Here is a 13,434-nt window from a genome sequence, read left to right as displayed (position 1 = left end):
AGAGCCACCACACACAGACGTATCCAGGACATGGGCTACAAGTGTCGCATTCCTTGTGTCAAGCCACTCATGACCAATAGACAAGGCCAGAAGCGTCTTGCCTGGGCCAAGGAGAAAAAGAACTGGACTGTTGCTTGAAGGTCTAAGGTGTTGTTTTCAGATGGAAGTAAATTTTGCATTTCATTTGGAAATCAAGGTCCCAGAGTCTGGAGGAAAAGTGGAGAGGCACACCAAGCTGCTGGAGGTCTAGTGTGAAGTTTCCACATTCAGTGATGGTTTGGGGAGCCATGTCATCTGCCGGTGTAGGTCCCACTGTGTTTTATCAAGACCAAAGTCAGCGCAGCAGACTACCAGGAAATGTTAGAGAACTTCATGCTTCCCTCTGCCGACAAGCTTTTTGGAGATGGAAATTTCATTCTCCAGCTGGGCTTGGTACCTGTTCACACTGTCAAAAGTACCAATACCTGGTTTACAAACAACAGTATCATTGTGTTTGATTGGCCAGCAAACTCACCTGACCTTAACCCCATAGAGAATCTATAGGATGAGACATCAGACCCAACAATGCAGATGAGCTGAAGACTACTATCAAAGCAACCTGGGCTTCCATAACACCTCAGCAGTGCCACAGGCTGATCGCCTCCATGCCACGCTGCATTGATGCAGTAATTGATGCCAAAGGAGCCCCGACCAAGTATTGAGTGCATTTACTGAACATACATTTCAGTAGGCCAACATTTCGGATTTTAAAATCATTTTTCAAGCTGGTGTTATAAAGTATTCTAATTTACTGAGATAATGACTTTTGGGTTTTCATTGGCTGTAAGCCATAATCATCAACATTAACAGAAATAAACACGTGAAATAGATCACTCTGTTTGTAATGACTCTATGTAATATATGAGTGTCACTTTTAGTATTGAAGAACTGAAATAAATTAACTTTTTGATGATATTCTAATTTAGTGAGAAGCACCTGTAAGTGCCCACGAATCTGAAAGAAGCAGCGCTGTGGACGCAGTATATTTTGGCTGCATCCAAAACGCTGTGTTCTAATCACGCAGGTAAATTTGCATGTGTTCATTGAACCATGTGGATTTACTGCATCCAATATATTCTATTGTGGAAATTTCCATTGTGGAGACTAGTGCCAACATACATTGACATGCTTCAGCTCATAAACCCGCACAGCAGGCGAGCATATGCAGCGGTAAATAGAAGCACCGTGGGCATTGGATTTCTATAAAAAGTGGATTTCTTTCATCCACTGTGCTTCTAATGTAAAACGCAGCAATTTGGACGCAACGCAGGTGAGCTGCATCCAAAACGCTGCTATTGCCATTCCTGATTGTGGGCACGTACGCTAAAGGTATATTCGGAGAAAATTTGGTTTAATGAGTAAATTGAGATAAAATCCACAGTAAAGAATATTCACAAAGTATTTCAGGTGGTTTTTGGAACAGATCCTTTTTAAAATCATTTAAAAAAAGGTAAGTGTGAATATATCCTAAGTAGAGATGAACGAACTTGTGCTGAACACAGAATATGAACTTCTCATGGAAGCCCATTTTACAGTTCATAAGTTCGGGGAGGAGAGAGAGTATAAGAAAATAGAGAGAAAGAAATAAAAAAAAGAATAAATGAGAGAAAAAATTTCCAGCTCGAACGTTCAGGTCCCCATTGATTTCTACAGGGTTTAGGTTCAAGTTCGGGTACTGTTTTGGTACCCAAACTTCCTAGGGCAGCTCATCCCTAATCCTAAGAGCATGTTCAGACAGGTATTTGACATGGCTTTTTCAGGCTGAATACCCAATAAAAAAAAACAAATGTTTTTGGCAACAAATTTTTACTTTTCTTTTTTTTTTTTAACTTAAAGGGAACCTTTCGCCATGCGGCCACCGCCTTTCAGGACTTATCTACAGCATTCTATAATGCTGTAGATAAGCCCCTGATCCGACCTGAAAGATAAGAAAAATAAGTTTTATTATTCTCACCGGGGTCTGGTCCTTGGGTGTCGCAGGTCCAGCGCCTCCCATCTTCTTGCGACGCCATCCTCCTGCTTCTTCATCGCTCTCTGCTGCACAGGCGTACTTCTGTGCCCTGTTGAGGGCAGAGCAAAGTACTGCAGCGTGCAGGCCCTCTCTTACCTTTCCCGGCGCCTGCATAATGCAGGACTTTGCTCTGCCCTCAACAGGGCACAGAAGTACGCCTGTGCAGGAGCCACGATGCAGAGAGTGATGAAGAAGCAGGAGGACAGCGTCGCAAGAAGATGGGAGGCCCCAGACCTGTGACACCTATCAGACCGGACCACCCCCCGGGTGAGTATAATAAAACTTGTTTTTCTTCTCTTACAGGTCGGATCAGCGGTTTATCTACAGCATTATAGAATGCTGTAGATAAGCCCTGAAAGGCGGTGACTACATCTTATAGCGGCCAAAACAGGTGAAATGTTCCCTTTAAGTTTCTCATCATTCAGTGATCAAATTTGGAACTTTTTTCAGACGGAAACATCTCATGAACTGGCATATTGCTTTTCTATAGGCTGGAAAAACAGCACTGTGTGCACTATAGGCGAGTTTCCCCATTTACATCGTTACGAAGCTTAGCCAAAAGATCATTTGGATTTTGCTCCAAAAATTATAAGACGTGGCTCATTCTAATATCAAATACTAAAACTTTCATAATGGATTATACAGACATTATGACATGGATTCCAAAAGTAAGGACACCAACCTCACGAGGTCTCAGATCTATCAGTTTGTTTTCTGAGATCCGTTCCAATTCCTAATCCCTGTGTGCCTTTAGTGAACAAAAACATTTGCGTTTACATCCAGAAGCTAAAACTTCTGATCCTGTGTCAGCTGGATCACATCAGAGGAGGCTTTCACCCTCTGAATGTAAGTAATTAAAGGGATTAACTGTTTTCAGAAAAAGATCCTCAAAAGCAGTATGTTTAAAATCAAATGATCCTTGCTCACCCTCATTGGGTCCAGCATTCAGTTTGCCCTGCTGCCTTGGTCTAAGCGGTTAATCAGCAAGCTCAGCGGCTACACAGGCAGAGCCTCCGAGATCAGTGATTGCTACTGACAGTGTTGCAGCCATTGGAGACTTTGTGCTGGACCCAGAGAGGACGAGTAAAGATAAGTTTGTATTCAAAACACACTACTGCAAGGGACAAAAAAAGACCCAATGTTTCCATTCCCAGACAACAATCAAACACCATAGCAATGGTCAGAAACTGAACACCAAAATTCTAAAACATGCAGCAGAACTTTTTATATGTAACTGGTGCTTATATAATCAATACCCTGGATGGCAAGAAGAACAAAGCAAGCCCGAAGTGTTAGACCGGCGTCCCATCAGCGTATGGCATGATGATCCTCTCATGTGAGAGCGTCAGATGCGATATGCTAATGACCCTCGGCTCCTGCTCTGCTGTGAGTGTGAACTGTCAGTGCTTGGAGCCTCTCGCATGACAGCTGCCGGTGAGACGGAGAAAGCAATTTCACAATCTCCTTTGCTGCCGGTGTCGGCGGGAATTGCACTGCACTCGGGTGATATCTGAGTGCAGTGCAATGTTTCACTCACACCCATAGGCTTGTATGGGCGCGTGCGATCCGATTCTCGGGTGTAATCGCAGCATGCCGCCATCCTATCTAGGCTTGCGCAAGATGGATAGTTAATTCATCAAGTTGCTGTTAAAGAAATATATAGTTTGGAACGCCTATAAATAGGTATAAAACGGCGCCCCTGTCTGACGACTCGGCGCTGAAGGAATCAATGCCATCAGCGGCTGCCCTGATTAATCGCGTCCTGGCACTTATGGCACAGACTCCCCTATCGGACCCTTCAGCACAGGATTATTCATGCCGCACATATCTACAGGGGGGACGTAGGCGACACATTTTCTGGGTTCTTGTAGCCACCGTTCTATGCCGAGACCGGTCTGGTGGCCGTGATGCTAAAGGCGCCCCAGGTAAGTGTCCCATTATACACATATACCCAGCACAGACCCCAGAGAACTGCATGGAGGGAGCAGCCCCAACCTTTCCTCAGTACCTGCAGGCTGCTCAGAAACAGCCCGAGCTCTCATCTCTGCCCATATACACAGGGAGGCCCTTCCTCCCCCGGCTGCAGGGCGAACATTCCTAAGCACCCGGGGATATGCGACCCCTCCAGCCGCCACTCACCGACACACAGCTCCCACACGTAAGCGTAATACGACCACAGCACCACCGAGGCGATAATGACCACCGGCACCCACGACAGCACCCGCTGACAGCACCGCAGCCCTCTGGACAGGGCCATCCTGCAGCCACTCTGCATCCTGCTCTATGCGATCGGCGCTCGTCAAAGCAAGACTTCTGCATCGACACTCGATTAACGCCAGGGGACGCACATGTGTCAGGTTCAGAGTTTGCAGCTTAGCGCCACCTGGCGGATGCGTGTATACTCTGCGTTCTCTTGGTGTATCGGTATGTCATAAATGTGATGCGGTTTTTATGAAGCGTTTCATTCTGTGTCATATGTATGTGATACTGTACGCTGTTTAACGGGGTGTTCAGGAAAGACAGTAACTTCTGGTATTGACTATAGCAGGCATGCTGAATCCTAAGGGCCAGTTATGGACAAACCCCTGGATGTTCTAGTCCAGGGTTCCCCAACTCCAGTCCTCAAGGCCCACCAACACAGCGTCGGACTGGAGCACCTTGGGGCCACCAGAGAAAATCATTCTTGGGGCCCACTATGTAGCTACATAGAAATAAATACAAGACCACCAATAGTGCGGTAAAACACGCTAATATCTGGGTATAATATAAGGTAGTACAGGTCTTCATTATGTAGCAGGGGTTGGGGTAGAATCATAGAGGGATAGCCCCATCATAGAATATAATGTAGCCACCCTCATAGGGTATAATGCAGCACCCCACAAAATATAATGCAACCCCCTCATAAGGTATAACACAGTCCCCAGGCCACCATAGAATACAATGTAGCACCCTCATAGGGTATAATGCAGCAACAACACAGAATATAATGCAGCCCCCCATAGAGTATACTGTAGCCCCCTAATAGGGCATAATGGTGCCCCCCTCATATAGTATGATGTAGCCCCCCACAATATAATGTAGTCCCCTGAGAGAATAATGCACCCCCCATAGAGTATTCTGTAGCCCACTCATATAGTATGATGTAGCCCCCCAGAATAATGCAGTCCCCCACAGAATATAATGTAGCCCCCTCAAAGTATAATGCAGCCCCTCTCCACCCCCATCATTGTCCTCATCACCACCTCCATCATTGCCTTCTCCCCCACCACCCCATCGCTGCCCATTCCACCACCTCAATCATTGCCTCCCCCAACACCATCATTGTCCATTTCATCACCTCCATCATTGCCAATCACCTCCATAATTGCCTCTCCCCACCATCATCATTGCCCATCACCTCCATTATTTCCTCCCCACCTCCATAATTGCCTCCCCCACCAATCATTGCCCATCACCTCCGTGACTGTCCATCACCTCCATAATTGCCCATCACCTCCATCATTGCACATCACCTCCATCATTGCCTCCCCCACCTCCATCATTGGCCATCACATCCTAATATTATTGCCTCCCCCACCACCATCATTGCCCATCACCTCCATCATTGTCTCCCCCACCGCCATCATTGCCAATCACCTCCATCATTGCCCATCACCTCCATCATTGTCTCCCCCACCAATATCATTGTCCTTCCCCACCACCCCTCTCACACACACACACAGCACCGTATCACTCTCACACATACACACAAACAGCACCACCTCACTCTCACACACACACACACAGCACCGCATCACTCTCACACTCACACACACCGCACCACATACACACGCAGACACACAGCACATCTCACCTCCCCGCAGCAGCACATCCCGGAAGCCTCTTTCTCTCCGGCAGCTTTCTCTCTGATACAGCACGCTGGATGATGACGTCATCCAGCTGGGCTACTCAGACAGGAAACGCCCAGAAAGCAGGACGCCGGGATGTGCTGCGGGGAGGTGAGCTGTGCTGTGTGTCTGCGAGTGTATGTGGTGCGGTGTGTGTGAGTGTGAGAGTGATGCGGTGCTGTGTGTGTGGTGCGCTGGTGGGGATGGGCTGCCCGCTATTAAAGAGGAATGGTATTCACGCCTCTCCATGCCCATAGGGGCGTGGAGAAGGGTGAATATTCATTTCGCTTTAGCAGGGGGGACAGGATCCTGTCTCCCGCTGCTTCTACGCTTGTACAGGGCGGGCCCCCTTGACTCAGGGGCCCCATAGCCCCTGACTTGGGGGCCCCTCGAGCAGTGTGGGTCCTTGGAGCAGTGGGGGCCCTAGGCACCTGCTGGCCAGTATGCCAGCAGTTGTTAGTGCCTGGGCCCACCGGAGAATCCTCCGGTTCTCCGGTGGGCCAGTCCGAGCCTGCACCAACAGATCATGTTTTCAGGATTTCCTTTGTATTGCACAGGTGAAGCAATTATCACCTGAGCAATACTAAGGAAATCCTGAAAGCATGACCTGTTGGTGGGCCACGAGGACTGGAATTGGGGAACCCTGTTCTAGTCCAGCGGGTTCGGCCACTCAGTTATAAGGCTATTTTCATTGGGCACGCAGGCCGTGCGGATGAATGCAGCAGATGCCTCCGCATGCGTCGTTTTGACAGTGCGGCGACCTGCGCCGAATGCAACAAGTTGCATTTTGGTGCGTTCGCTGCACCGTCAAAATGACGCATGCGGAGGCATCCGCATGGCCTGAGTACCCAATGTTAAAGATATGGTAGGTGTCAGAGACACCGCACTGCACTTGCTCATAGAGCCAGTGCGCGTGTCCTGAGTACAGAAGCAGTGCTGAAAGTTACCTGGGGAGCAGGGCAGCAGAGGTGACAATGCGTGCTTCAGGCTAATAGTGTCAGGGTCCAGTCAGTGCTGGAAAGTAAAGAGGCATAGGACCTGCGGACACTGAAAATGAGTAAGCTTGCACGGGACCTATGGTCATGTGACTGCAAGGGGGCGGGGCTTAGCGTCCTGTATTCAGATAGGACAGGACACCATACAACAACTCAGAGTCAGGCAAAACGGAGGTCACAACAGTACGGGCAAACGAGGTACAGGAGGGACAAACAGACGGGTAGTCAGACAAAGCCAAAGGTCATACACAAGAGGGCGACGTGGTACCAAGTGGACGGGCAGAGAGGAGTCGGGTCACAAGCAGAGAGTCATACACGAGAGGTAGCGCAGTACAAGAGGGTCAGGCAGAACTCGTAACAGGGACAGAACCAAATCAAAACCACACAAGCAAGCAAGATATCAGGCACAAGGCACACGTATACAAGAGGTCACTTAACTCAGCCGAGGGCAGGAGTATAACTGACACCGGACCCAGGTCCAGTGAGCACTAAATAGCCTCCTGCTGCCAGAGAGAGGCAGCACAATTAACCCATAGTATAACCAGGATGGGTCAAAGCGAAATCCCGTCCTGGATCATGACAGTACCCTCCTCTCAATGGGGGGCCACCGGACCCCCAGGTCTCTCAGGGTACTTGGCATGAAAGGCTTGGATCAACCGATCCGCATGAACTGATCGAGCAGGAACCCACGAGCGTTCCTCAGGACCGTAGCCCTTCCAATGTATCAGATATTGAAGGGCGCGAAGGACCAACCTGGAGTCGACAATTCGTTCCACCTCGTACTCAGCCTGCCCATCTACCAGAACCGGTGTCGGGGAAGATGATCCCTCCCCACCGGACCTCACAGGTTTCAAAAGGGCCTTATGGAAAACATTAGGGATCCTTAGAGATGGCGGAAGACTCAACCGAAAAGCCACCGGGTTAACTGCTTCGGTAATTACATAGGGACCTATAAACTTGGGTCCAAGCTTCGCAGAGGGGACCTTGAGCCTTATATTTTTGGTGGATAACCATACCTTATCTCCGACCTGAAACACTGGACCCACGGATCGTTTTTTGTCCGCAAAAAATTTAAATTTGTCCTGGGCCTTCGTAATGTTATTCTGGACCTCCCGCCATACCTCCCCCAACCGCTGGATCGTCTCGTCCACCCCAGGACACCCAGAATTCAAGCGGGAAAATTCTCCAAAATGAGGATGAAACCCATAATTGCAAAAAAAAGGAGATGTACCCGTAGACTGGTTAGTGCGGTTAAATGCAAACTCAGCCAATGGTAACACAGAACACCAATCATCCTGTCGGGCTGAGGTCAAACAACGCAGAATTTGCTCCAGAGACTGATTGGTCCGCTCAGTCTGCCCATTAGTCTCTGGATGAAAAGGACAGACCAATACCCAACCTCCTACAAAAGGCTCTCCAAAATCTGGACACAAATTGCACTCCCCTATCAGACACCACATTCAGGGGTACCCCATGCAACCGCACCACATGCTCCACAAAAAATCTGGACAATGTTTCCGCATTAGGTAGAGCTGCCAAAGGTACAAAATGTGCCTGCTTACTAAACCTGTCCGCTACGACCCAGACCACGGTATTACCCTTGGAAGGGGGAAGGTTGGTGATGAAATCCATGGACAGATGAGTCCATGGTCTCTCAGGAATTGGCAGTGGTACCAATTCCCAGGCCGGCCGGTTATGGGGAGTTTTCGCACGGGCACAAACCTCACACGCAGACACATACTCCCCAACATCAGAGGCTAAAGAAGACCACCAGAATATTCTAGCAATGGCCTTCCGGGTCGCTGAGATCCCTGGATGTCCACCCAGAACTGAGTCATGGAACTCCTGGAGGACCTTGAGACGAAACTGAGCTGGCACAACAAGTTTATCCAACGGCTTAGCCGGAGGTGCAAGAGACTGGGCTTCTCGAATCTCCCGTTCCAACACATTAGAAACCTCTGCCACCACCACCCCAGGCTGAAGAATGGAGGATGGAGGTTCCGGGGGGGAGACCGGATCAAGACTGCGTGACAACGCATCGGCTCTGATATTCTTGGATCCTGGCCGAAAAGTGATCGAGAAGTTGAATCGGGAAAAAAAAGTGACCATCTAGCCTGTCTGGGAGTCAACCTTTTAGCTGACTCAATGTAAGCTAGGTTTTTGTGGTCCGTGATTACCGTTATAGGATGAACAGCCCCCTCCAAAAAATGCCTCCATTCTGCAAAAGCCAGTTTTACGGCCAGAAGTTCCCGATTCCCCACATTATAGTTTCTCTCCGCAGGGGAGAACTTCTTTGAGAAAAAGGCGCAAGGTCTTAAATTGGTCAAAGTGGCGGGTCCCTGGGACAATACCGCCCCCACCCCCACCTCTGAGGCGTCTACCTTAACAATAAATGGTTCAGAGGGGTCCGGTTGGATAAGAACCGAGGCCGACATGAAACATTTTTTCAAAAACTGAAATGCCGCTACCGCTGCGGTTGACCAATTCTTGATATCGGCCCCCTTTTGAGTCATGTCTGTCAGGGGTTTAGCCACCTGTGAAAACCCCCTTATAAATTTCCGATAATAATTAGCGAACCCTAGGAACCGTTGCAGACCCTTCAAATCACACGGTTGAACCCACTCGAGAATGGCCTGCACCTTATTAGGATCCATGCGATACCCTTCAGCAGACACGATGAACCCCAGAAAGGACAGTTCCTGAACAAATAATAAACATTTTTCAAGTTTAGCAAACAGACAGTTCTCCCTGAGCCTTTGGAGAACTGCCCGAACATGACCAATGTGAGTCTGTTTATCAGGCGAGTAGATTAAAATGTCATCCAAATACACAACCATAAAACGTCCAATCAAATCGGAGAACACATGATTTATGAAATTTTGGAAGACCGCTGGAGCGTTGGTCAGGCCGAAGGGCTTGACCAAATTTTCAAACAACCCTTCAGTAGTGAGAAAAGCGGTCTTCCATTCATCTCCGTCCCGGACTCGGATAAGGTTATACGCTCCCCGTAGATCTAATTTCGAAAACCACTTAGCTCCGGACAACTGATTGTATAAATCAGGAATAAGTGGAAGGGGATAAGTATTCCTCACAGTTATTTTATTTAACTCACGAAAATCGAGGCATGGGCGCAAACCACCGTCTTTTTTTTTTTTACAAAAAAGAACCCTGCCGCCACAGGAGAAACAGAAGGACGAATATGTCCCTTACGGAGGCTCTCGGAAATATATTCCTTCATCGCAGCCCGTTCCGGACCCGAGAGGTTATACAGGCGGGCTTTGGGCAATTTAGCACCTGGAACCAGGTCAATGGCACAATCAAATGGGCGGTGTGGTGGTAAAACCTCAGCCTCTTTTTCGGAGAAAACGTCAGTATAATCTATCAGGCACTCCGGAATGCCTTCTAGACCCACGGACGACACAGACACAGAAACAAGACATTTCTCAGAGCAATAGGGACCCCATTTAACAATATCCCGAGATTCCCAATTAATCACAGGATTATGCAGCTGTAACCAGGGGAACCCCAACACCAGTCCCGCAGGCAGGTTGTTCATTAGAAAACATGAAATACGTTCCTGATGTAAGGAACTCACTTTAAGGAGAAACTCTTCAGTACAAAACATAATGTTATTCTTAACCAGTGGTGTTTTGTCAATAGCAACAAGGTGAATAGGAGTCTCCAACCTAACTGTCCCTATCTTACACCTGGCCACCAAGTCAGAGTCAATAAAGTTCAATGATGAACCGCAATCCACGAAGGCAGAAGTGGATGTGGAGACACCCCCACAACAAAGTTCCACTTGAAATGACATTTTAGAAAATGCAGAAAAGGGTACCTGAGAGCCTGGGTGACCTCCACGATAATCACCCGGGCTCAGTCGCTTGTTGGTTAGTGGCCGGGAGGGGCAATCCTTTTTCCAATGTCCAGACTCGCCACTGTGAACACAGCATTTTCTCACGTGCCGTTGTCTCCTTTCTTCCTCCTTAAGGTTGATGGTTCCCATCTCCGTGATTTTCAATGAAGAACTGTCTCCCCTTCCTTGGGAGAATAATGAAGTCTCGGTTTGTATCACTCCCCTTGCCCGTAACCTGCGATCCATCCGGACGGCCTGTGTCATAGCCTCCTCCAGGGAATCAGGTGGGGGGTGGAGAGCCAAGGCGTCTTTCAGATGCTCAGACAGGCCTCTACGGAACAACCCCCGGAGAGCGGCATCGTTCCAGCAGACCTCAGCAGCCCAGCGTCTGAACTCTGAGCAAAACCACTCGGCTGAGTGTTTCCCCTGGCAAACATTCATCAGCCTGTCCTCAGCCATACGCACCCGATCAGGCTCATCATAAATATGCCCCATGGCCTCAAAAAATGCATCCACAGTCAAACACTCAGGGGCCGTGGTAGGAAGGGAGAAAGCCCAAGCTTGGGGGGCTCCCCTTAACAGAGACATAATGACCCCCACTCTCTGACTTTCATCCCCAGAAGAGTGTGGTCTTAAGGAAAAAAAAAGCTTACAGCCCTCCTTGAAAACTCTGAAGTCATTTTTATCTCCAGAAAAGGTATCTGGTAACTTCACTGGAGACTCAGGGGAAATTAATGTAACATCCCGAGCCCCCAATGAAAGAACCCCCTGCACAGTGTCGGCGATCAGCTGCTGAGACTGAGCCAGGACTCTTTGTTCTCCAAAGAGTTTCTGAGACATCAGCGTCAGATGCTTAACCTGCTCAGAAAGAGTGTGCACAGGATCCATCACACACACAGGTGAATGGGAGCAGAGAAAAAAAAGTGGTATAGGTCAGTTATAATGTCAGAGACACCGCACTGCACTCCCTCCTAGAGCCAGTGCGCGTGTCCTGAGTACAGAAGCAGTGCTAAGAGTTACCTGGGGAGCAGGGCAGCAGAGGTGACCATGCGTGCTTCAGGCTAATAGTGTCAGGGTCCAGTCAGCGCTGGAAGGTAAAGAGGCATAGGACCTGCGGACACTAAAACTGAATAGTCTGCACGGGACCTATGGTCATGTGACTGCAAGGGGGGGCTTAGCGTCCTGTATTCAGATAGTACAGGACACCATACAACAACTCAGAGTCAGGCAAAACAGAGGTCACAGCAGTACGGGCAAACGAGGTACAGGAGGGACAAACAGACGGGTGGTCAGACAGAGCCAAAGGTCATACACAAGAGGGCGACGTGGTACCAAGGGGACAAGCAGAGAGAAGTCTGCTCACAAGCAGAGAGTCATACACGAGAGGTAGCGCAGTACAAGAGGGTCAGGCAGAACTCGTTACAGGGACTGAACCGGATCAAAACCAAACAAGCAAGCAAGTTATCAGGCACAAGGCACACGTATACAAGAGGTCACTTAACTCAGCCGAGGGCAGGAGTATAACTGACACCGGACCCAGGTCCAGTGAGCACTAAATAGCCTCCTGCTGCCAGAGAGAGGCAGCACAATTAACCCATAGTATAAACAGGACGGGTCAAAGCGAAATCCCGTCCTGGATCATGACAGTAGGCATGCTGCATGCAGATGTAGGCGGAGCTGACCGGAGGAGGTGCGGCCATGGATGGAGCTTCATGGAGGAAGTCCACAGCTCGGCCATACTCTAGAGTGAAACTAGCCTAAGAAGTTCAGTTCAGGTACCAAAACAGTACCTGGACGCCATTTACTTGAGTGGAGGGCCCGAACATCCTGTGTTTGCCACGCTGTCATGTGCATGACAACACAGCAAACACTGCCACTGATTGACAGTAAGATCATCATCGCCGGACAGACAGCCACGGTTCCCACGCTGTCAAATGACAGCGTGAGCACATAGCTATGACTGGCTACAACAAGAAGATGGAGAACTTGTGCTATTAAGGCGGTGTGTAACTTCAAAGAAGCTCCCCGTGGGATCCTGCTGTGGCCTCTACCCTGGGGCCTTGTATCACCCTTGCTGAACCAACTCCTGCCTGTCGCATAACACCGTGTTCCAGGACAGAGAGATTACATCGGGACAAGCCAGGCTACACCGTTTTGGTACAGAGACAGTGCCTTAACTTCCTCCGGGACCACTTCAGAGGCATCTCACGGCACCTGCGCCACCATCGTGGGAACTTTCAACCTCGCCTGTCCGGAAGCTACAGACTGATAAGTTGAATTGTTTCATGCTATCTGTTGTTAACATTTTGTCTCCATCGTGCCCCTTCCTGCATTCACATTGTGTCATCTCAGCAAGCTCCCTGCGTGGAGTATTAAGTGTGACATTACTTTGCATAAAGTTCCCATTAACTCTTGCTCTGCCTCCTGCTCATCACTGCGTCCCAAGTTCCTGCTTGTATCTTAGGCCGGTTTCACACGTCAGTGGCTCCGGTGTAATGACAGTTTCCTCATGTACCGGAGACACTGACACACGTAGACACATTAAAATGTATGTGTCTCTGCACATGTCAGTGTGTTTTCACAGACACACGGTACGTGTGAAAAACATGGAGACATGTCAGTGTTTGTGGGAGAGCACGGTCGCAA

The 13,434-nt window shown here is 48.9% G+C and overlaps 1 protein-coding gene across 1 annotated transcript in view; it reads right to left on the bottom strand.

The window, feature by feature from the left end:
- The window catches only part of ZDHHC15 (zDHHC palmitoyltransferase 15), a 41,704-nt gene extending 37,323 nt beyond the window's left edge, over positions 1–4,381 (bottom strand). Inside the window, exon 1 of the mRNA XM_073556203.1 lies at positions 4,190–4,381. Coding sequence (XP_073412304.1) covers positions 4,190–4,325 — 136 coding nt within the window. The 5' untranslated portion in view covers positions 4,326–4,381. The remainder of the gene's footprint in view (positions 1–4,189) is intronic.
- Between the last annotated feature and the right edge of the window lie 9,053 nt (positions 4,382–13,434).

Source organism: Dendrobates tinctorius, unplaced genomic scaffold (genome assembly GCF_039654945.1).
Source record: "Dendrobates tinctorius isolate UK_male_01 unplaced genomic scaffold, ASM3965494v1 ptg000231l, whole genome shotgun sequence".
Taxonomy (NCBI): Eukaryota; Metazoa; Chordata; class Amphibia; order Anura; family Dendrobatidae; genus Dendrobates; species Dendrobates tinctorius.
Note: the sequence above shows the minus strand (reverse complement) of the source record. Positions and strands in the feature narration are given on the sequence as shown.